General features: G+C 38.1%; 1 protein-coding gene across 5 annotated transcripts in view; it reads left to right on the top strand.

Moving 5' to 3' along the window:
- The window catches only part of USP34 (ubiquitin specific peptidase 34), a 110,199-nt gene that overhangs the window by 8,251 nt on the left and 77,944 nt on the right, over positions 1 to 24,004 (top strand). For all 5 annotated transcript variants that reach the window (XM_057382559.1, XM_057382575.1, XM_057382583.1 and 2 more), the window contains exons 2-6: positions 9,164 to 9,251; positions 12,567 to 12,987; positions 18,147 to 18,197; positions 18,357 to 18,506; positions 23,183 to 23,250. In XM_057382559.1, the coding sequence (XP_057238542.1) occupies positions 9,164 to 9,251; positions 12,567 to 12,987; positions 18,147 to 18,197; positions 18,357 to 18,506; positions 23,183 to 23,250 (778 nt within the window). The remainder of the gene's footprint in view (positions 1 to 9,163; positions 9,252 to 12,566; positions 12,988 to 18,146; positions 18,198 to 18,356; positions 18,507 to 23,182; positions 23,251 to 24,004) is intronic.

Raw genomic sequence — 24,004 nt, 5'->3', positions numbered from 1 at the left:
AGTCATAAGTGTCAATGTTTCATCTGCTGATGTAATATCTAAAGTAGATGCAATCTGATCAAGTTGGTCAGAAATTGAAATTAGTTKCTATCAGTGTCTTGGAAGTTTGATGGGTCTGAACAGCAGTGGCAGCTTGAGTCTTCAGAAGGAGTTGGCGTTGAACTCTGTGTAACCATAGCTACAGATACTGCCCCATGAGCACTTGCTGATATGAGACTTGTAAAACATTTGTTTATATCAAAATGACATCTGTAAATACATTTCTGGTTGTGAGGGAAGCTTGTCATGACACTTAACTGCTGTCTTGGGTATGCTCGTATAGACCCCATGCATTGCCTTCAACCATCTCTTATTTCTTTTTTTTTTCTTATTGCTTTCAATCCATCAGCTTTAAAAATTTATATAATGGTTTTAGCCAGTAAATTACCTAATACACCATGTGTTTGAGGGRATTGCTAAATACAGATTATCTGGCACAACGGCATGCAAAATTTGAGTGTAGATCTGAAAGTTGAGAGAGACAGTGACTTCATTGCTTGCCTATCCTTCCTCAGTATTTTATTGCCCTTTCTGAATGAGTGTTGCTTGCACCTGTGCTGATGGAAACAAATRAAGCCTTGGAGTTCAGATGCTGAGCAAGCTCTTCCTGGGCTTTCAATGAACTGCCTGAAGCTCCATTGARGATAATGACCCATTGCCCATTTACCTCTCATCTCCTTGTTTAAGCAGGCTTAAATATAGTAAGAAATGAATTAATTATATTCGCTTCTCACAGATTTTGTCCCTGAGACCTGGAGCRCAGTCATTACATGCTTTTGTTGTAAATCTTCTGGTAATCTGTTGCTTCTTACCAGCCAGGGTGGCTCAGTTGTGGGCCTTTTCTTTCTGGTTGTGGGGGAAAGTTGCTGCTGTTGTCTGAAACTGATTCACAGCGTGCCAAGTAGTACAGCTGAACTAATTTGCAAAGTTCTGTCTTGAAAATAGAATGCTTCCTGGAGTAGGTATTTTAATTTTTGCATTCCTTGCTACTTTTAATTAAGACTAATAGAAAACCTCTTTAGTTTTTGGAACCTTGTTCATGCAAATACATCTTTGTTCTACTTATAAAGTGGTTTGATARTCTGCGTTTTGTGTGTCTTCACTTTACAGTAGTGTTTTAAAAAAAGTTCAGAGCTGGAGTATTAGAGAAAAATTATTCAAACCCAGAGTCATTCAAGTACTGATACATTATGTTATTGAAAGGAAAGAATGCAAGTACTCCCTTGTAAACTGAAGGCAAGCAATCCTTTATCTAAGCAGTAGTTTTGGCATTGACAGTGTCAGCCCTAGCTTTGAAATTTAGATAAGCTAGGAAGTGCTGGATTTATGCAGTACTTGTCCAATCCTGCATTGATTCCTTAAGAAACTTGCAGTGGCTGTTGTCAAAATATTATGATGGGCAGCCTGACTTTACACATCTAGTATGTGTTTTGGTGATGTCAGGCAGACTTGATTGTGGAAATACTGCCTAAATTGAGCTGGATTTTGGTTGTTTTTTTTTTTTGTTTGTTTGGTTTTTTCTTAATTAAAAGAGGAACTTYAATATAAAGAAAAAACCCACAGTCTTCCCAGAACTGTAACATCTTGTCTTGGAGTCAARGACAGTTCACAATAGTGAGTTAAAATAGGACTCTGAAATAAGACTGCTATGTCTTTAATTTTTTTTTTTTTTTTAAACTCCAGTGAGTGGCATAGATGCTCTGAAATTGCTTTGTGGGTTTTTTTTTCCTTAGTAATATGTAACTTGCCTTTCCCTGGAGAGGGAGGACTGCAATATCTTGGCTGCTGAGAATCCCAAGATACCAGAAGCATTAGGAGGTGCAGTGCAAAGATCTCCCAGATCTTTTCATAAACTCCTTGTGTCTGCCGTGACTGACATGGAGCCAGTGCTGATGAACTCTGCTGGATCCAAGCTCAGCCTTGCTGTACTGCCAGGCTTCCATGGAAATGCAGCAGCCTGGACATCCCGTTCTGYTGTCCATGAGCAGCTTTGTGCCTTCCTGCTGTGCTGTGCTGGGTTCGGGGAGCCCTCTCAGCTGTGCGTGTGAAAAGGACAATGCAGACTCCTGGTGAGTCTTCTTGGGCCAGCAGAGCCAGAGCAAGATGCAGTTTGGCCCAGTTTGTTCCATTCACAGCCAGATACTCCACCGGCTGGTCTTACCCCATTTCTCACTAGTCTGTGATCAGAAAGGCTGTATGTGCATGACACAGTGTTTAACTGATGGACGCACATTCTGCTCCTTGAACCTTTGATGGGAGTCTTCTGCTTTCTGTATCCATGCTGCTCTGTGCTGCATGGGATACAGCTTGTTCCTCAGTCATTGGCATAACCAAGTCTGAATTATGTATTTCACATTCCCATCTCATCCAGGCCAGATTTCCACTGTTAGGCATCCGTGGATTTAGTATTGATGAACTTTGAGCTGTGGCTCGCTGAGTGGGAGCAGTGTGAGTTTACACGGTGTAGTAACATAGGCTTGCTTTTGTGTGGAAGGTGCCCTGCTGCTGCTGGACCTGGCCTGGGTCATGCAGCAGTACAGCTGTTTTACATTTGAGATGCTGTATCAAAGAGTTTATTTAGATTGTAGCTCCCTGGGGTCATTCTGGGTGGAACCAGCTCCAGTGTGCTGGATAAATCTGAGTAACATTATAAAATTGGCATTTGACTGCATTTAAAACAATGTGGARCTGTCCCTGGAAGGAGTTGCTGTGGCAAGTTCTCTTCGGGAAGGTAGAAGTTGTAAGATGCTCTTAAGGATAATTGTTGGCTTAGGTAGACTTCTGCAGCCATTCTATAAGGGGCATTTTAACCCAAAGCAAACAGGGCCTAGCAGGATGAAACCTTCAGGATGGCATCACTCCTGCAAGATGCCAATTCTTAAATTTCATACAGCTTTYCAGAGCCAGCTGCTGCTGTTTTGCTCCAGACTGTATTAACTTATTATGATTARAGAAGAGCAGGTGTTTGCTGGACAAGATAAGGGAGATGGGCTGGGAAGGGAAATGCAGAGATTGAAAGAAAGAACTTGCTGGCATTTGYGGAGAAACAGAAGGTAAAGGTGGCAGTTACCTGAGGTCAGCGGATTTGCCCTGCTGCGTTGAAGTTGTTCTTAGAAGTGCTGTCTGGTTGGTAAACTTACCAAGGCTTGTTCTCTCATTGTGTAACTGTGCACTGGAATACTGAGTTAAAACTCATTGGATACCTCTGATCTCTGGCTGTGACAAATTATTCAGGTGCTGAATAACCGGCAGATGATGTTGGGGACACCAGGTGCCATTGCTTTTTCCTTGGTGTTTTGGGTAGCTCCTGTATTTCCATCCTTAAACAGTATTGTTTAGACTTGCAAACCTTTGTGAAATTTAKTGAAATTGCCTTAGTTCAAAAGTTTGTATCTGACACAATCATAGTTTATTTTTTCTAAGGAAATGARACTCTTAAAGTGTCTAATTCCTGTCTTTAAGCCATTATGTTGTCTTCAAAATATTTGTGTTTTAATATTTGTATACTTAATAGTAAAAAACTTGCAGAAAAGCAACAGATTTACTATGTTGTAATATTTATAAATACAAGAARTTTAGAGTTTGATGTAGACTTAAAATGAATTCAGGTATGTTKTGGGCTGGAGGTGGGTGTAGTTATCTGTAGTGGTGTTTTCTATGGTGTGATGAGTATCATCAAGGTAGCATTAAAGGCACTCAAGCATCTTAACCAAGCCATTATAGAATTTTATTACTGTAGTGCTTTGGGTTTCAGATCTGATTGTTCCTGGCATTTGAACAGTGTTTCTAATACCGAAGAATTAACTCTTTGTATTTTCTTATGCATTYTGAAGTAGTGTTTCTTTTTGGTCGTGTGTATATAGTCAGTATTCTGGGATGCTTTTGTGTTATGGAAACTGAGAGGTAGAAAGCAGACTTTTCTTTCTCACTGGAAAGTTGTAGGAAATTTTGGACAGCTAAACTATGTCCATTGAACTTCAAGCTGACACTGTCCTATTAAATACTTGTCAAGGATGACTCCATAAAGGTCAGGAAGAACTCTGGTGAATCAATCTTAAGACAATCATGAATTCTTTATAATAAAAAAAGTAATTCTAATAGGTGAGACTAGAAAGGGAATGGGAGATGCTGAATTCTGTGTTATCATTTTACATGTTGTTGGTCCTAAACAAAAAGAAACCCCCTGCTAATCACTGAAAACATCTCAGTGCAAAGTACTGGTTCTCTATGTGAACAATGGCACTCACACAGGAAGTTTTATATATATATATATATATATATACATATTTCTTTCAAGATTATTGTTATTCCTCCTAATACTGTTTCGTTTAGTGTATGGCTCATTTCCTCTGTTATTCTGTATCAGTGAACAATTTCTGAGAATAATGTTCATTCTGCAAGTGATCTGGTCTTTCCCATGAGAAGCTGATACCAGATGAGGCTTGGGGGAGGAGGGGGAGGGAGCACAATCCATATGCAACTGTACCTCGTCACAGTTTGGAATGTGGAGAAATTAGATTTAGAGATCTTAAAGAGTTTTATATTATTTACTTTTGACCAGGTTATGTTTCTGAAAGTAGAGAAAATATGCTTTTAAAAATGGTAATTTTTGCTTGCCATTTGATTTTGTATTTGGTATGATGAGTGACCTTTGGATATAAGATATTCCCTGCAAGTCCAGCATGATGGTTGCCCTTGAGGTCTAATTACAGWGTGTTCCTCTAGCTCGGAAGTTCTTGCTAAAAATGCACTTAGGAGCTGAGCTTCATTTGGCCACGGTTGAAATTGTATTGCCCTGTTCTTTGCAGCTGTATTTTTCTCATCTTCTGTCATTTTCTTGGTTTAGTCAATTTATTTATAGGGTTTTTTCTGAATTTGAGAGCTCGTGTTGTTTCCAGTACTGTAACACACTTATAGCAAATCACCCTTCTGTGAAAGATTAGGTAAATCACCCAAGTTTTCATTTAAAACTAGCCAAGTAAAACAGGAGGCTGGGGAAACAGCAAGGAAATATTTCTTTTTTATTTTTTTATATGAAATGTTTTACATTTTTACTTTGACCTTCATGTGCTTTGGCTTCACATCAGCTATTTGATTAAACAATTGCACTTTAAGTCAGCCTGGTTTTTTTTTAAGAATTTCTGAAAACTTATACACTAGAAGATGTTAAATCAGGTTAGCTGAGCAGCTCAGTTCTTTCTTCTGTGGTGTTACTGTGATAAAAAGATCCTTAAATCAGGTTGTTGTGAAAATWCAGAGAAACGAGACCTTGCTAGTATGTGGAAAGACYCCATTTCCTGCRTTACATTGGTTGAATATATTTAGCYTGAATTTACCTACATCCTAGTCTTCCTTCTTTCTGTTKGTTAGTTCTGTCTTGCACGGATCTGTTTAAAGCCTTCAATGTGCTGATTTTTGAGACTGTAATAGTAACCACATCTTTGCCCACAGATGAGCAATATTGGGGTGAAGTTGCTCCAGATGGGGTGGGGCAATTACTACTCTGGTTACTCCAAAGATGTTTACTTATTCCTGCTTCACATTCCTCACACTTCCCCTCCCAGCCTCCCCTGCTCACATAGGTACCAGCCTGAGTATTCCATCGCTTACAAAGCCAACAAGAATGTGGGAAATTTTCATCTGGATTGGCAACTTGSCTTTGTGCGGTTCCCAGTCTGACTCTCGGGGTTCCTGTGGGAGCGCTGGTGGTGTTTGAAATGCATGGATATGGATGCCATTGTAGTGTGGGCTTGATTGAGATATATTGATTGGGAAATTTGATCTAGTGTAGTGTACAGGTGTTTGTGTGCRTGGAAAGTAAGAGGGAGGAGGAAGGACTGGAGAGTGGGAAGGTGTGAGAGGCTTYAACTGAGAAGGAGGATTTGGTAGAGCAGATTTAAAGAAGAAAGCTGAGCTGAGAGGTAGGGAAAGAGAGCAACTCTTACATTGCTGCCTTGTGAAAGAGAGTGCCTGGAGAAAGAAGCGGATGAGAAGGAGCTGAGCGTAGAATTGGAGTGCCACTGCTGAGACAGAAACTTATAGATCCTGGAATGCCTGGCTGGAAAGCTCTGGAGCACATATTATCAATTCTTATTGATGAGAGCATGCAGGCTGCCACTTTGATGAGGTTCAGAGGCTCTCAGAGCACAYGGGGATATCTTAGTGCATCGTGTGAAAGTCATTGCCTTAGATSTGAAACTAAGGGGACCTACCAAATCAGTTTGCAGGAAGGAGGCTTGGTGCAGTAGAAGTTTTTGGAAAAGTTTGACATGATTGTTGCTGCTGCATTTGAAAGAGTGAAGGTGTGASAAAGTGGGGAAGCAGCAGATTGAGGAGGTTCTGATGCATGGTAGGATGCTGGAATATGGGAAAAGATAAAGGACATACTTTATTCACAAGTGAATGAATCTGGTTTAACTACTGGCCCATTCAAGCTRGAAGAGAACTAATTTGAAAGGAGAGGCAGACATCACCATTTGGAAGTGAAATMATGTGCAGCAAGGAAGTTCTTACAGAACTGACAGAAATCCGAAAATGCCCAGGAATGACAATGACTGTGCTTGTTCCTATTGCTTTTCTGTCTGTACTTTTTTCAATTAAAACAATCTTAGAAATGCTTCAGAACCAATTGTTTCTGTGCTTCAAGGTGCATGTGCCCCTAGAAGTGCTGTAAATCATGAGTATCCACAGAGCTGATATTCAGAGTAAGAGAGSCTAAGATTGAAATTTTGATTGTGAGGACATAAATTAACTGAGTTGAACAAGGTAAGTTCTGCCAAGGAGCAAAAGAGAGCTCAAGCTAAGGTSCAGGAGGAGAAGCCCTGCCACATGTGTTACTACCCCTTTTGGTAGTGGCACAGACATAGCTCAGTTTGAGACTGGAAAACTGCAGTCTCAGTGTGGCTCCTCCTGTGTGGAGCCTCCTGAGTCGTTTCAGGAACAAACCCAGTATTATTTCTAGGTACAGAAACCCAAAGGGAAATTAWGTCTGTAGCCACTGTATTAATTACCAGTGATTAATAAATAAGACCAGTAGAAGTTGGTCAGTGTATGTGAAATGTAGAATGCATAATCAGGAAAATAACAGGTTTCTCCAACTAGTGTGAATACCTCCCTATTTTTTGACCTGGGGCTTGAGTTTCGTATTTCCATAACTTCTCTATTCTGTCTTCTTTACATGGCAGTTGTAGCTTTTAAGGGCCCAATTTGCTTAACTTTCAGTTCTTTATAATGTCAAAGAGGGAAATTTGGGAGTCATTGAAACTTTGCAGTGAAATGGCTGCCATGCTTGTTAGACTGTATTTTAAATGAGGATGATGTGAAGATGAAGGAGGTTTTAGAAATGTGCATGTAAGATACTACAAGGTAGAATTAAGAATTTAGTTGCCACTAAATTGTTGTCAACAATTTTTTTTCTGTCAAGWTTGAAGGAATTCACCGTGGTGAAACAATGCTCACAAAATTGTGAAAACAGAGGTTTTATGAACCTTTGATGCTGGGCAAGTCTTTAATTTTTTTTTAGATACTGTCTATAGCTAAGGAGCTGTCTTTGTGGTAAGTGTGACCTAAATTGTGTGATGSAGTTCTTGGTTTCTTCAGTGCTGTGCTTTGGCCTTGAGAGAGCCAGCTATCATGGTAATTTGTGGTGTTTAAAATAAAAGGTGGTATCGAGTGTAACCTATCTTGTAGTCTGCTTCTCCGTCTKGGGCTTTGTCCAGTGTCCTGTAGGATCTTTAAAGCCTTATAGGAGTGAGGCAGAAAAGTGTTTATTTTGAAGTTTGATGGTATCCTGTTCAGAGGCTGCTCTTTGTATGTTTTTATATTTGTATGTATGCRTATTTATGAAAAAGTGGATGGATGTGCATACATGATATCCTTATTTCAAAGAAGTAGTAAGTACTTGTTCAGTGTGATTATTCTGTGAAGTTGTTTTCTTCTGAACTCTGCTTTCTGATCCATGCCCACAGACTTTCATTAGCTTTAGTTTTTGGAAACCTGTATGGATAGATCACGCAGGACCTTGCAAGGYTGAGGCTGGAGAGGAGGTTGAGGCAGGGATTGTGGAGAGCTCGCTGCTGTTAGAGAACCTGTCCCACAAAGTTTGCTTGTAAAGTAGATTTGTGAGCACGTAGTACTTGAAATTTTATGTGAAATGTGGAGATGAAAAACTTTGTTGTGTTATGAATGCAAAGATCCACTTAAAAAGAATGCTGACCTTGATTTGTGTAGCAATTAGGTAATTGTAGAAGTGTTCGGAAATTTAGGACAAGGAGGAAGCAAGAATTGTGCATTGGTACTTGGGGAAAGGTGTGTGGCCAGGAGACAGAATCCACTGCCCTGGGATACAATCAGCTGCTGCTGAAGTGCAGCTGTGAACCTACTGATGCTGGCCTTATTTGAGTGTAGAAGCATTTTTAGAGGGAAGTGGGACATTTGATAATCCCTCAGTGAAGTGTTTGGGGTTTGAACTCAGTACAGAAGTGTTCTGGTTTCCTCTGTAATAAATGTGGTAAGCTTTTATCATTTTGCCAATTAATGATTCATTATGGTTAAATGTCATGATAGATGTGTCTGCATTTGAGAGCAGTAGTCGTCAGCTCAGTCTGAAATAACCTTATATGTACACAGCACATTGTTCTTATCTTGATAGTTTTGTTGTGGTTTGGGTTTTGTTTGTTTGCTTGTTTTTCCAAGTCTTAATCTGATCAGGCAAAGGAAGTTGAGGTCTCATGGTCATCTCAAATGCAGCCCTTTTAGAATCTGGGGGGAAAAAAACCCAGCAAAACCAAAAACCAAGCCCAAGGCATCTGGTTAATGAGTAAAGTTGTTGAAAGTTCATACGTGAAAGTGCACATCAATCAGGAGTTCCCAGTAAAGCTTATGAGGAATATTTAATAAAAATAGGATTACATGAAGGGTCTGTTCTCAATCATGAATTTTTTGAGCAATATGCAAGAATATTGTGCACTTTGAGTTTTCTGAAGTCACTTCTCCATTAACCAAATCTATATGTTTTTGCTTCAGTATTTATTTTTTGTGCTATCAAAGGTAATTTCTAATAAAAACAGAACTGTTGCATGTTGTTTTTCCCCTTCTAATGTGTTTATGGTTTTGTTTTCTTTAGTATCAGACATTGAAGGTGGTGATGCATTGCAGCTCAGAAAGGAACATGCCCTCAAGATATTTGCTTACATCAATTCCTGGACGCAAAGGTAATTTTGGATTGAGTTTGAATGCTGAGGATGCTGGATCTCAACAGCAGTTTTTGCCTTTTTAAAATACAGTTGAGTGATTAGAATAAGCAAATTATTAATGTGTGATACCTGGAGAGTAAAGACTGTTTTACTCTTGGAAAATAAAAATAAACTCATTATCCAGTGCATTTTGGGCAATGCATATTTTGAATATCCAGTTGGCATTCTGCATGCTATAATAATTGTGTAGAAAATAAATAGCTATATTGTGATGGAAAGCAATGTGTCTTCCTTCTTTAACATGAAATTTTGTGAGACCATCTTCTGTGGCAGGATAGGGTGAGAAGAAATTAAGGTGACTGAATGGAACCATGTTGAATTTTTCTCCTTGTTCTAATATTCTGAGTCAAGGTGATGAAGGATCGCAGCCCATAGCTCCTAAACTGATAAAGAAAATGCTTTTGCACATGGTTGTCTTAAATGAACTACATTATTCCTTTKTATCTAGTATTCAAATTACTGTTGTTTGGGGTTGTTTCTGTAAAGCAGTGCTGTCATCTCTTCTGCTTACAGAATAGCTCATTCTTACTTCACAGCTACTTACTCTTTTCCAACGCAAGGAAATACATGGATATTGCTTTTTGGAAAGAATTTAGTGAAGATGTTCGGAATTCAGTGTTCAGCAGTAGTTACAAAACCAAACTGAAGCCACTGAATCATAAGAAATATTGGGAAAAGCATAGAAGATAAATTGGAAAACATATTTGGGTATTTAGGAAAATGCAAAAGAAAAAAAAAAAGGACTTTCACATTTTGAATACCTGTGAAAGTGGAAGCCTTCTCTTCCTCATTTTGCCCAGAGWTTATAAGCCAAGTTCATTATCTTCTGCCATGTGCTTGTAGACACAGGGMAGGAATTTCTAAATCAAAATAAACCGGAGACACAGAAACCAGACTCCTGTCATTTCTTGACAGGTCCTAGATCCCAAGTTTGTCAGAGAACAATTGCAACCCAGTTTTCCAGGTCATCATCTGTTCAGAGTTTTATTCTGTTCCACAGCTTGGCAAATCCAACCAGAAGAAAAAAAAATAAAGATTTGATAACATTTAACTCTTTATTTTCTTCTGGTTTGCTTGTTACCTTCCATATGTAGTGGTTTCATACTAAAGAGTCTGGAGAACAGTCCTTAAGCTTTTCAGAGCAGTCTAACCAGGAGGCCATTGGTGGCAGTTCTACTTGACATTTTAGTTTTGTATCCTGTCTCTGCTCTGCCAAATGGGCTTTTGAGAATTCTGCTGGTTTTGGGTTTGATGCCTTTTTAAAACCTACTTTTTACTTTGTTGCCTATAGCTTAAATCTCTGCTCTCCTTCAGAAGATCACTTGACAATTTATCCTGAAGAGCACCTTTTACTTGCCCCTGCATGTAGTGTTTTTATTTTAGTTTTCTTCTGGAAACTGTTATGTTCAAAGAAGTAGCATGTTCATTTTTTGTAGATCTTGAATTTTTGGTGGAGCTCTTCTTCCTGAGAGCTCCACATTCTAAGAGGAMGACTTAGAGATTTTGCACATATCTCTGTCTTAGTAAAAAATTCTCCAGTRCATGAGAAGTATTCACCAGACTGTTTTCATTGTTATTGAGGATAATTTGTAACACCCAAGTGGAGCAGTAATTCCTAGGCATAAGTGGTGGACCTTTTGTACATAACTTTTCCTGAGGATAAGTGCTTGAGGATACACTTGATTTTGTCTGCATTTTTTGTAATTTGTTAGTGTGAAAGTACATTTACAAGTAAATGGCAAGAATGTTTTTCAAATGGGTAAAGGCACACTCCACTYACACAATATTAAAGGGATTTTTCTTCCTGCACAGTTGGAACAAAAGGGTTKAGATGCTTCAGTCACTGTATCTGTGCTGGAATTAGGGAATTGTGATTATTAACTTTTTGTCAAACCCACTGAAAAAAAATAACTACCTGTATTCAGAAAGTATGTGCTTTTAGAGCTGTAGCTCAAGGGCATGTTTGTATTCCGTCAAGAAGTAGTACCCTTTACTTGTCTCAGTTTTGGGTTCTCTTAGCTTTTTGTCTTAAAGATTACAATATATTAAGCTCAGTTTCTAAATTAAATGCTGTTTTTGCAGAAGCATTTTTATTTCCCAATTTTTCATGATTTCTTGCCCTCTCTTTTRTCTGCTGATTTCTTTCAGAAATTAGACATGCAGTTTTTATATTATTTTAGTATCTGAGAGCTCTGGTCATAGACTGGAGTCCATTGTTCTCCATCTCTACTGCAGGGCAACTCCCAGTTTATGTACCAGTTACATTGGGTAGTAGAGTCAGAGTAAGAAAGAGCAGAGTCCATCTCCCAGAGTCTGTTACAAACATGTACAGTTTCATTTTGTTCTTCAGTAAGAACACTGCAATGATGGCTTTCTTTTCTGTGTTCTTTAGGATTTAGATCCATTTGCAGGAATATCCTCCACGTTTTTGTTTTTTTTTTTTTCCCAAAATGAGGAAGCTGCTTGTTTGTATGGAAGAAGCAGCTGTTCCCAGACAGTAGGGTATCTACCTCAGGGGTTTATGCACCCAGAATCTATTTGACATACAAAGTTTATCCTTGCCCASAGCTAGAGTTAGGTTAGAACTTGATGATTTCATTGATTTTTTTTCATTATATTGTCAAAGGGATGGTGTAGAGTTTTTCCCTCTTGTTCTTTGCAGTTTACAGTATGTCAGTAGATAATCAGGAGAGTAATCTCTGAGCCTGCCAAATGAGGAAAGTCCTGAAGATACTTGAGCTGCTTTCTCCGATATGGTTAAAGGGTATCAATGTGCGTGGGATCACCATCCAAATGCAGATAAAGGAAGTGAACTTAAATAGTCCATTAAAAATAAAGTTACTTTGCAGCCCTGCTGATTTGAAAATAACAATACTGAGTTCTTACACACCAGTAAAGAGCAATAGAGAAAAMGAGATGAGGAAAAGTAAGAAACATATTGAAAAACATGGCTCCTTCAKTAGCATAGTGACCTTGCCCACAAGACTTTTTTTTCTATATTTTGCTTGCTGTAGCAGCTGCTAAATGATAAAAGGCACTTCATAGTTTTGGTCAGCATTTGAAAATAATGGGATGTTCTCAAGGTGTAATGAGGGCTCTGTGACTCCCACTTGCTGCTGGGTAGAGTCTGTTTCATTTGGATTTCCTTTATTTTATGATTCTGTCAAAKAACTTGTTTAAAATGTTTAAATGTGAAGAGTTCTCTTGATTAGTTACTTGTTCTGATTTTAACTGTAGGAATTTTTATTTATGTTTTTTTCTTTTTTCTTACAGACAATGTTTGTGCTGTTTCAAGGAGTATAAACATCTGGAGATCTTTAACCAAGTAGTTTGTGCGCTTATTAATTTAGTGATTGCCCAAGTCCAAGCTCTGCGGGACCAGCTCTGTAAACATTGCACTATTAATATAGATTCAACATGGCAAGAGCAGAATAATCGTGCTGATGAGCCCCTGAATGTAGAAAGAGAGTCTCATGAAGAAGAACATGGGGAACGACAGAAATCTCTAGAGAAAAAGTTTGATTCTGCAAGAACTTGTATCCTGGGTGAGGAGGAGCCCACAAAGAACACAGATGCTTTTAGTTTATGGAGCACTGATGAGAAGGAGAAGTTGCTGCTGTGTGTGGCAAAAATCTTTCAGATTCAGTTTCCTCTGTACACAGCTTATAAGCATAATACTCATCCCACAATAGAGGTATATCTTCTCCTTGTGTCTATCTTGAATTATTTGCTGAAAGGTTAATTGTTCTCATTAGTTAGTAAATTGTTTGGTGCTTGTTGCTTTCACACAGGATGAGTATGTCCAGCTCTACTGTCAGCTTCAGTAGGACTTTGCAGAGAAACTTCCTAAATGGCACATACTTTTAYGCTTCCTTTAAAATATGCTTAATTGTTATAGGTACTATATTGATAAGTGTTGGCTGGAGCTGTACAGTGAATTATTGTATTGTTTAAATAACAGGAAGGCAAAAAGGGGACTATAGTGAAGCCTTTCTTCAAGAAGGTAACGCATTAATAGTTTACTAATTTATTTTCATTGCAATCTCTGRTTTTACAAGCAAAACTTCATGAACTAAACTTTGTGCAATACCAAACTTATTAGAACAGCTGGTTAATCGACTGGAATAACTGAACTCTACACAAAGTTGTTTTGTTCCAGGGTGCTGATTTTTCTCTCTGATATTTGTTATGGCTACCATTCACATTTTCCCTGTTTTCCTCTGAAGAAAAAAAAAAAACCCAAACAAAAAAAAAATTTAAAAATCCTGCCATGCTTAATTCACAGTTTCTGAAATAAATATGATGGTGTTAGCATTTCCTAGTGGAAACAACACATTTCTGAAAAGGTTKGCTTTCGATACAACTTGTGGCAGTCTAATAACAAGTAAACAGTTCTTTCACAATATTTGTATGCAAAGAGGATGTGCATTTTACTATATAAGAAAAGCTTCTATCCAACAAACTTCTGAGAAAGTCAAAGTGGAGAATTAAACTGCAGCTAACCCACTCTTTTTTATCTTTTGTTTAGAGTTCTGAGAGCTCACTGGAGCTCTGAGTGGTGAAGTTTGCTTTTTAAACTTAAGTCCAAAATGAGATGCCAAGTCACATATCATTATGTATGTTGGGGTGATCACAACAGCTGATCAATTCTAGTTGAATAAATGGTGCAATATCTGACAGTAAATGTAGTTAAAACCCCTGCACAGCAGGTTTTTTAGGTGGGTTGGGTTTTGGTTCTTGTCCTATTCCAAACCATATGGACATAAGTTAACAGAGGTAGTTTCAAGTGTATGTGCATAGATACAGACTGAAGTGATTTATCTTCGGCTCTCCTGTGGGACCTGTACTCATGCTGGCTTCAGAGGAATGTGGAATGAACAATTCTGGAACAGCTTTKCTGTCGGCTATCACACTTGATTCTTTTAAATTACTATTTAATGTATTTTTTTTCTTTTCTTTGAATTTCACTTCCAAACTACCAAAAGAAAATGTCCAAGTGCCCGATGGGATTTCTTTTTCCCTTGGTGCGCAGCCCTGGAGTGATTTAGACCCAGATCTGCTCTGGATTGCTGTGCTGTGATGATGCCCATCACTCCAGACATAGCAGTGTATATGTTATGTATTGTACTGTTGTATATCACTTGAATTATCAAATGCATTCATTAGCTATCATAAAACCATAACTTAAGGGGAAGCTGGCAATGGAAACCACTTTTCTGAGATASAGGCAGGTAAGGGAGGAGTTTTTTCCTTTTCTGCTAGACTTTGTGTTGTTTCCAGGTCTGAATTATGCAGGTGTGTCAGCCTGCCCTGTTTGTTGTGTACATTGGGGATGGGGAGAGGGCTTTTTATTTTGCTTTTATAAGGTCCCAGCATCAATAACTTTTCTTAAAAACTGGTATTTTCTCTATTCGGGAAGCACTAGGATTCTGTTATTCTAAAGTAATATTAGCTGTTTTAATGTAAAAAACTTTCTGCTCCCTTGAGTGACTTGCTGAGGTTTAGAACTTTAAATTGAATTTCAGTCTAGAGCACATCTTAGTTGAATTGAGACAAGTTATTAGTCCCAGTGACAAGAGCACTTCTTGCTTTTACACCAGGCTTGGTCTCAGTCCTCAAGAGAGCCTAAAATAAAACAGTGGTTTAAGTGCATTATCTGTATTTGTAAGTTGAACAGATTCCTGAAAAGCCTAAATCTGCCAAAATTTCATTGAAAGAAGCTGGTGCAACTCTSCCTCTCCCACTAAGCATTTCTTTTGCCCTGAAAAAGGGAAATTTGTTGATGCAGGACAAACTCCAGTCTCCATTCTCACTGACACCAGAAACTTCTTGTTCTGGATTCTTGAGGTGAATTTTCACAATTTCATGAAGTTACCATGTTYACCAATTTTCCCTTGCTAGAAGTGACCTGCTAGGCTGCCATTTAAAGATTTCCAGTATAAGGCTTTCCCATGGTGTCGTTACCTTCAAGGGATGATTAGCGGTCAATATTTTTGTCGTCCTTTGCTCTGCAGACACCTAATCTTCTTCTCAGCTGCTTTCCAAAGCCATTTTACAYTGGACTGTCTGGTAGAGAAGAAAAACGTTCATGTGGAAGCAGGAACTTTTCCCTTGTTCAGCAGTTCATGAAGTTGGATGAAAATGAGCAGCAAAGCAAGACTCGTTGGCAGCCCAAATGGTGTCTGTCTGTAAGGTCATACAGATGTCTCCTTAAATGATACGGGCTCAGGATTGGTTTTGTCCCGTACAACATCCCTAAAGTGAGAGTGCAGACCACAACAATCTAATTGGTAGCCAGAAGGGCCATGTCCACATCTCTTTTGAAATCTCTCATATTTTTGGTGCCCAGAGGGATCTTTGTGCCTGTTTTTCATCCTAAACAAAATCAACTCAAAATAGTTTTATAATTATGATTGGTTGTTTTTTTGAGAAATGATCATACCTTGAAATTTTTTTTTTCCTTTATGGGATATTTTTACAAGCTCTTGCGTACAGGGCCGTTTATGACTCTATGCTGTATCTTTTTCTACTTTGTGCAGCAAGTCAAATACCTGGAACGGACACCAGTTGAGGTATAAGAGGAGGCTCTTAAAATCCTGTGGAGAAAGAAACAATAATGTGAAGTGCACTCCTGAACTTTGCACTGTCTCAGAATGAGCAGTGAACTGAAGGGAGTTACCATTTAGCAGATCTTGACAGAGGATAAAATGAAAGAGGAAACAAAATCAGTTGTTGAGGTGTCTGTAGCTGCAGTCCCTGACTGTCGGGTCTTCTTTCTGCTTCCCTTTTCAAGTATATTCTTGGAAGATATCAGTGCTTTATACCAAGGTTGTGTCCAGGTCAGACCTCCGCCAGTACCTTTTATCATGGAATGTTTGGAAGGGACCTTAAAGCTCATCTCATTTCAATYCTGTGCCATGGACTGGGACAYCTCTCACTATCRCAGGCTGCTCCAWGCCYCAKCCAGCCTGGCCTTGRACACTTCCAGGGATGGTGCAGCCACAGCTTYTYTGGGCAACCTGTGCCAGGGCMTCACCAGGCTCACAGGGAAGAATTTCTTCCTGATACCAAATCTAGCCCTGCCCTCTGGCAGTTTGAAGCCATTCCCATTCCCCCTTTTCTTTTTGTGATATGGCTTTGAGACAACACTRTCCCCACCTGACTTGGTCCAAGTCCCTCTGCAGCTTTTCTGCTGGTGAAGGTGTTGGAAAGCTGCTCTCAGTTCTCCTGAAGTGATGGTGGGTTTTAAAACCTGATTAGATTCCCATGGGGAACTCTCTTACTTCCTTATAAACTTAAGCTTAAGGAGCTCTCAGTTCTGTTTTCTATCTGCAAGAACAGAAGTCACATTTCCAGACTGTCTCTCAACTGCAGCCTTTTCCAAGTTTTGCAGGACTCGTGGAGCAGCCCTTTGTGAGTTTTTGGTTTCTGTGTTCTAAGGACTGCAGTTCATTTGACAACAAATCTCTTGGGTTTTTTTCAAGAAAACTAATGAAATTTCTCACACCATTTCTGCAGTTTTCATGAGCAGAGCMCTGAGCACCTTTTCTTGCTGCTTAAAAACATACCACCTACTGCCTTCAAAGCTGTTTTAAAAATAACTGTTAGAGTATCACGAGTTCAGGCATGACTTAGAGTTCAGCAGAAGAAAAAAAGAAAATAAATGCTTAGCTATATTRTGAGCATATTGAATAATTCACAATGTTTGTATCACACTTAATCCATCCAAAATTGCTTGCCTCCAGCATCCTCTGGTASAGTTCTAAGAAGCTTCCTCCTACACAGCTATTTAAAATATATTCAGGAAATTTCATGTAAAAACTTAACTTTATGTTAAACTTTSATTTGATTTGTGACTATCAGTGCTGAGTGTTTGGCATGGAGGGGTGAGAATAGGAATGTGTGCTATACCTACAAGTATCCATGGCAATTTTGCTTTTTACAGCCACATTTTATACCTTCAGTGTCCTTTTGCCTCCAGCAATGTGCATGAAACCCACAGTATGTTACAGCTCTAATAAAGTAAATACCCACTCTGTATTGCCCAACAAGTGGACATTGTGGACATTAAAAAGAAAAGCTGTTTTCCCAAACCCTTTCGAGTTTAGTACTTCTAGAAAACAGATTTCTTGTTGCAGCAAGTAGCTAACAGAGTGATAGGGTSATATGATTCCTTCCCCTTCTTCACTTAGGTCATGTAAGAGTATGGCATTAATTTTGTTTGATGTGTTTTGTTATATATAAAAATATAGTACTTGAAATTAAAGATTTTAAATGTTTTGATATGTTTTGTTGCATATAAAAATACAGTACTTGAAATTAAAGATTTTAAATGTTTTGATAGCAGAAAATATTTTGACATTTTAACCCTTTAAATTATTACATGTAGAATTGCAGCATGTCCTGGATTTCATCTGAATTCAGATGTTTGCTTATGTGTCTCATCTTTGTTAGAAGTCACATTCCAAAGTACCTGGATTGGTTCTGTTCCAATATTTCATATTTCTCAAGTTGGTGTGACAGACTATCCACTTTGCCATATTCCTGTTGAAAATACTGGTGATCTGAGCAGGGGTGGAATTGAATAATAATCTGTTAATTCAGCCTTTGAGAGCCACTGCTGAGATGTTCTCCTGAGTWTATTTGTGTATATTTCTTAACAGTGGTAAAAAGTATGGAAAAGTGTGTTCTGCAGTGCAAAATTGGAGCAAAGCTTGAGCTGTCTTTCTCTGATTTAGGAATTTGATTTTTTCTATTGTTCACTGTGATATCTGGTAAATGGCAGGGTTTTTTTTTTGTTGTATAAATGTGTTTTTATTGCTTGAGTTAATTTTARTTTTTTTCTTTAAACAGGATATTTCTGCTCAAGAAAGCAATATATTAGGGGCGTTCTGTGATATGAATGTAAGTTGTCTACTTTTAAATAGGTGCACGTTTCCTAGAAATTTAAAATAACCGTGTTCATTGCTCTGTATGGATTTGTGTTACACTAATATAGCTTTTGAATTTCCTGTATGTCTGAATGATCTAGCATTGATTCTTCTRTTTTTTGACTGTTTCTAGGATGTAGAAGTACCATTGCACTTGCTTCGTTATGTTTGTCTGTTTTGTGGAAAAAATGGCCTTTCCCTCATGAAGGATTGTTTTGAGTACGGAACCCCTGAGACGCTGCCGTTTCTTATAGCACATGCATTTATCACAGTGGTGTCTAATGTAAGTATTCCCATTAAACTCTTCCACTTCAACAGAAAAAGTAGAAGGATTAAGTCTGGAAGAACTCTGTGGGACCAGGGAGGGATAAAAATGCTGTAAATTACCTTTGTTGGGAATGTGAGGCTCTTCCACTGAGCATTTCATTATCCAAACCCTCTGCGCCTCCTGGAAGCACACAAGTAGTTTTCCAAGTTTGTACCTATATAGGAAGATTGTAACCACCCCAAATGATACTTAGAAGGATGTTGTCAGAGGCCATTTCTGTCCCTGAAATTGTGGCATGAAAGTAGTTTTAGTTTCTTCAGGGTATTTCAACTACTTAGCTGTTCCTTCTGAGGCACAGAGGAAAAGCCTGTGGATTCCTTTTCTCTTCAATTTCCTGTGATTTTATACCATTATGCACATTTGCAGCATAGAGGTAATCATCTTTTTCTCTCCTTAGTTTTTAGAATGCACATCCTCCATCATTTCTGCATTTTGAAATCACATGGATCTTTGACTGGCAGAATTACGAATTGATTTTAGTGGAGATTTGAAGGAGATGGGTGATAAAAATAAAACCCAGTCCTTGAGAAAGGACACATGAAGACTCAGTGTAATGTGAGGATAGAAKCTGTGACCTGTCTTGGGGATGGGCAGAAAGCAAACCAGTAGCTTTGTTATGCCTTGAACAAAGGGAGCTTGACATAATTTTGACACTGATTGCAATTTTAAATAAAATCAGATCCTTCCTTCCACACATCTTCCCTCCTTTCTTGTTGCTGTTCCCAGCCAGGAGGATGTTCTGAGTAAATATTGGAATATAGTGCAGAGAGGGAGCCTCTGACTGAAATGAACCTGGTGTTGGGAATGATCTGTATCTCCCTCTCCTGATCCTTTGGTATAATGATTCCTGACTTGTTGGTCAGAGAACAAATGGGCAAGGCCACGATCTGCTGCATTCTTTTAAACCTGCCCAGTCGGGTTTGTGCAGCACCTCTCTGTGTTCAGCTGTGAGATRTGTTCTCAATTTGTGTGATACGTTCTCCCCTGGCCCTTTTTGTGTGATCTGATGAGTTCTTCATCTCCAGCTGCTGTCAGTGCAGTCCTCATCAAACCATCTGCTGGAAATGTGTGCTCTTGTAGCTCATTCTGGTTCAGAAGGAAATTTTGGTCATGTATCCAATTGCTTTTGCGTCTGATTTTTATTTTTTGTGAGAAGTGGCAAAAATGCTTGACCAATGAGTGGCAGCTCCCTATGACACCAGCATGCTTTTAAACAAGCACTGTGACTGCAGATGCCCTTTCCTGTGTATCCCATACCAGTGCAACTGCCTTTCTTCTTTGTCCTCTTTGGAAGTCTATTTTCTCCACATAAATTGTTTATTTGCTTCATTCTTAGTGATATGCCCCAACCCCAAATACATCTCAGCAAAGTTTCTCCTTTCAGATAGTTACTTAGCAACTTTACATTTCTCTTTTGTTCAAGTAGGTAACATTTTAGCTGTCTCTCATAGCTATTTTGGATGAGCTCTGTGGTTAAACCTGGCAGATAAAATGAAATTCGGCCCAAACCATAATCARAAGTACTGTTTCTTCAGCTTCTTCCAGCATTGCAGCATTTTCCATTCAATCACATTCAACCAACGTCTTTCTTCTGAACTCTCTGGCTTTGCTGGCAAATCTGTGTGAGTTGGAGGAAAACTATTTTAAAGAAATTATATTTAGATTTTAYTTTTATGTGTCAGTTCACTACAGAAAGTGTAAGAGAATGTTTTAYGTGTAATGTGCTTTATTCATCCACTTACTGCATTTTGGTATCACACAGTGTACTTGTTAGCACTGCTGCTGACTTTCAAATGCAGTATATTTATTACAGCCACATGAGGCTGATAATTTTTTTGGCAACATACATTTTACCTTGCCAATATTAAAAAAAATATTTCTCACAAATTTATGATCTTGATGTAATGTTTCTCTTGCCCTGTTTGTTTTTATATAATTTCAGTGTATAATTCATATAACTTAGGTAAATATAATTTAATAGATGTTTCTGATTGTGAAACAATACACCGAACTCCACTAAAACAAAAAAAAAGCATTCACAAAACTGGTTTTGTGTGAACATAATATTTGTGTGAACATAATAATATTCAGCAAGAACTCTGCTAATCTGATTTGGTTTTATCCCAGTGCATTTGAGTTTATGTGATTTATAAATATTTATTTCAATAATAGTTCAGTGAACAGCTCTGCAGTGTCAATTGTTAACTTGTTCCCAAAGTGTAARGCCAGACCACAGTGTGTAGTAACCCTTAAATAGATTTTCATAGTTGTAGTAACTTTTTGAGAATGGCAGTTAAGTAGCTATTATCATAAAGACTTCTTGAAATGTCCATGCTGGAATTTGTTTTCAATTCTGTAAGACGGAGTTCTTTAGCCACTACATGAAGTATTTAAAAAATATTATTGAAGAKATTGTTGTTTAAGTGAAGCCATCAGCTTCTCCTTAAAAGTTAKCTTAGTGGTAAGTGCCAGGAGGTAGAATAGATGAAGTTGGAAATAGGAAACTGGGGTCAAAGAAGTAATTTTCAAAAACCCAGTAACATTCCAGTTCCAGTAGATGAGGCTGCATAGTGSTGTGTAGAGCACTGTGTTAGAGAAAGGTGAATATTTCATTTCCTGCACACTCCAGGTGTTTAGCTCCATACTTGGTTCCCCCTTTCTTTCCACATTTCATTTTCCGTGGTACTTGCTCAGTCTCACTCCCTGGTCTGYTGGTCTGCTTAAAAAACATGCAGATAAATCAATAACCTAAAACTTATTCTGTGGAAGATTTAAACCTCACATASAAAACTTCAAAAGTTAGGTCAGAAGTAAAAGCTGTTGAGACATGCTCTGCCCTTGGGAAATTAATTACCTCTGGTAAAGAGCAGATAATAAAAAAARCATCTCTGAAACTTGAGAATAGAATTGATGCAGTGAATACTTTGTCTTAAAAGCAGGTGGAAGCAAAAAGTGATGTAATTTCATGTTATTTTTTGTCATTTTACAGATACTAGTTGATGTCATTTTATATATGYTATTTTATGTCATTTAAACAATTTAGTATATATATTTGAGTCCATGTTCAAAATCACATTTTCATTTGTAACATGTGAAATGATCCATTAATTGGATTCTGAGGCTGAAGGTTGTATGTARTGCAAGTTTACTGATGCATGATTTCAATTTAGGAGTTTGAATTAATAAASAGTGAAAATTACAAGGAAAAATATAAAACCAAAATGATAAAAACAAAATTATAAAAACATTTCATGCTTTTATTTCACAAAGAATTTTTTTTTGGTGTTTCATAATGTATGTGAAACAGAGTACATGGTGTTAAAAATCAGATTGTGTAATTACAAAAGTATCTTTTCATCCTTGCAGTTCCTTGTCAAAATGTCATTTAATTCCTGTTTCTAGAGCAAGCATCCTCTAGTTACACTTTGTATCTTTGGGATGTTAGCATTTTTTCCTTGAGGCTGCCAGTTGGATCAGAAACTTATTCCAAGTGTGGTCTTTTTTGCTRTGTGAAGATTTGGCTGGTTTGTCTTGCAAAGTAGTTATATTGTTATTGTGCAGTGCTTGTTGCCTTGTAAATAAGTAAGTCTGCATATATTTTTGTCAGAATTGAGTTATTGGCGAATGCTGGAAGTGTTGAAAAGAAACTGGTGTAAGTTTGACTGCAGCCTAATACTTTTCTCTCCTGTCGAGAAGGAGAATGTACATTTTCTGCATATGGAATTCAGTCCTTAGGCAGAATTTCTTGCATCATTTGCAAAGCTGAAATTCTTTTAAGAACAGAGGTGGGGATGCAGAGGGCCCTGAATGAGTGATGGGTTTGGCTTTTCACAAGGGCTCTGTGTGCACATGATTAAATTTACGTGGGCAGGAGCAACAGCTGCTGCTGTTTCATCTGTGCTCTATCCCTTACCTGGCAAGGAGTAACAGGTTTAACAGGCTCACAATTCCTTTTTGAAATGCAGATGAGACTTSTGACTTTGCCTGTGGAAGTTGTTTGGTTGGTGCTTTTCCTCACAGTGGTGTTAAGTAGCTGTTTCAGGGCTTTTTTTTYCTCTGCATTTATTTTCTTCTTTCAGCTTTGCAAAGGTGGTAAAGGCAGAATAGTAAATATGAGAAATGTAAATATGGTAGTAAAAACTGTGCTTAATCACTGCTTGTAAAATATAATCTTACTTTATAGGATATGTAAGCCTAAGAAGCAAAACAACMCAAGTCAAACAATGTTACCCGATCTAAGAGTGGTTTGCAAGGAACTGAAAGAATGGAATCATTTTCCTGTAAACTTCTAATGAAAAGGGGAAAAAAAMCCCCATAAGGCTGAGTAGCAATTTTTCCTAGTGAAGAAACTACAGAAAATACAAAAATGAGACATCTGGGCAGTATGATACTATGTATGCAAAGTTTGTATTTTCCACTTGACTAGAAGGAAAGATGCAAATCCTCTTCATAAGTCACAGAAGCATTCCTCAGATAACAGTTTTGAAAATTAAGAAATTAAGAAGTTGTATGAAAACCACCACTTTTTTTTTAAAGTGGGGTTGCATGTGCAAATGTACCAACAATGTTTCATTTTGCCATTCTCTTTAAATATCATTAATGAAATTTTTATTTATGTTTTTGCATTATAGATCAGAATATGGCTACACATCCCTGCTGTCATGCAGCACATTATACCCTTTAGGACTTACGTTATCAGGTAAATTTTTATTTTAAGAATTTTTCTTGTGGGACTTTTTGACAGCATCTGTTTTTAATTGCCGCTGATACACTTTTAATTGTACAGGTTGTTGCTCTGATGTATAATTTCAACAAGGAGGGTGAAGGTAATATTTAGAGTTAGTTTGGGCAGCTCCTTACATCTGATTTCAGTATCAATCAAATCAGTCTTGTTAACAACATTGTGAGTGTGTCATCCARCCCCATTCTGACGAGTTGGATCAGGTTCAATTGAACTACAGTTTCCCTTACTGTGATATCTTCAGAAAACTTTACATCAAGTTTGCAGTGATATGACGTAAGTAGAAGAGCAGTCTGCAGTCACTGAGATTCCAGATCCTGAGTTTGAACACAGCTTCACATTCTGATGTTCTGTATTTCCAGCTGGCAGGAACTGAAGTGTGATCAAAAGTCTACTCTCACTTTTATATAGCTAAATATATCCAGTCGCAAAGATTTTCTTTATATCAAGCTGTCTATCATGAAAAACACTTTCAAATTGAAGTACTTGTGAGGATATTTAATTATACAAGCAATTTGGTTTTATTTGGTTTCCCAGGACAAYAGAAATTTCAGTGAGCTGCTGATGAAATTATATGTGTGTGTGTTATCTGCCTGGAGGCGGAGGGGTGTGGTCACAGCTGATTCCCCTTCCAGTGGCCCAATATTAAATTTTCCTTCTCCACTGCTTTTGCATAGATCCACAGCTCCTCCAAGGCTCTGGATTTCCTTTA

This window comes from Malurus melanocephalus, unplaced genomic scaffold, assembly GCF_030028575.1.
Source record: "Malurus melanocephalus ecotype Western Australia unplaced genomic scaffold, MMel_1.1 scaffold_13, whole genome shotgun sequence".
Classification (NCBI taxonomy): domain Eukaryota; kingdom Metazoa; phylum Chordata; class Aves; order Passeriformes; family Maluridae; genus Malurus; species Malurus melanocephalus.
This window is presented reverse-complemented; position numbering and strand designations above follow the sequence as displayed.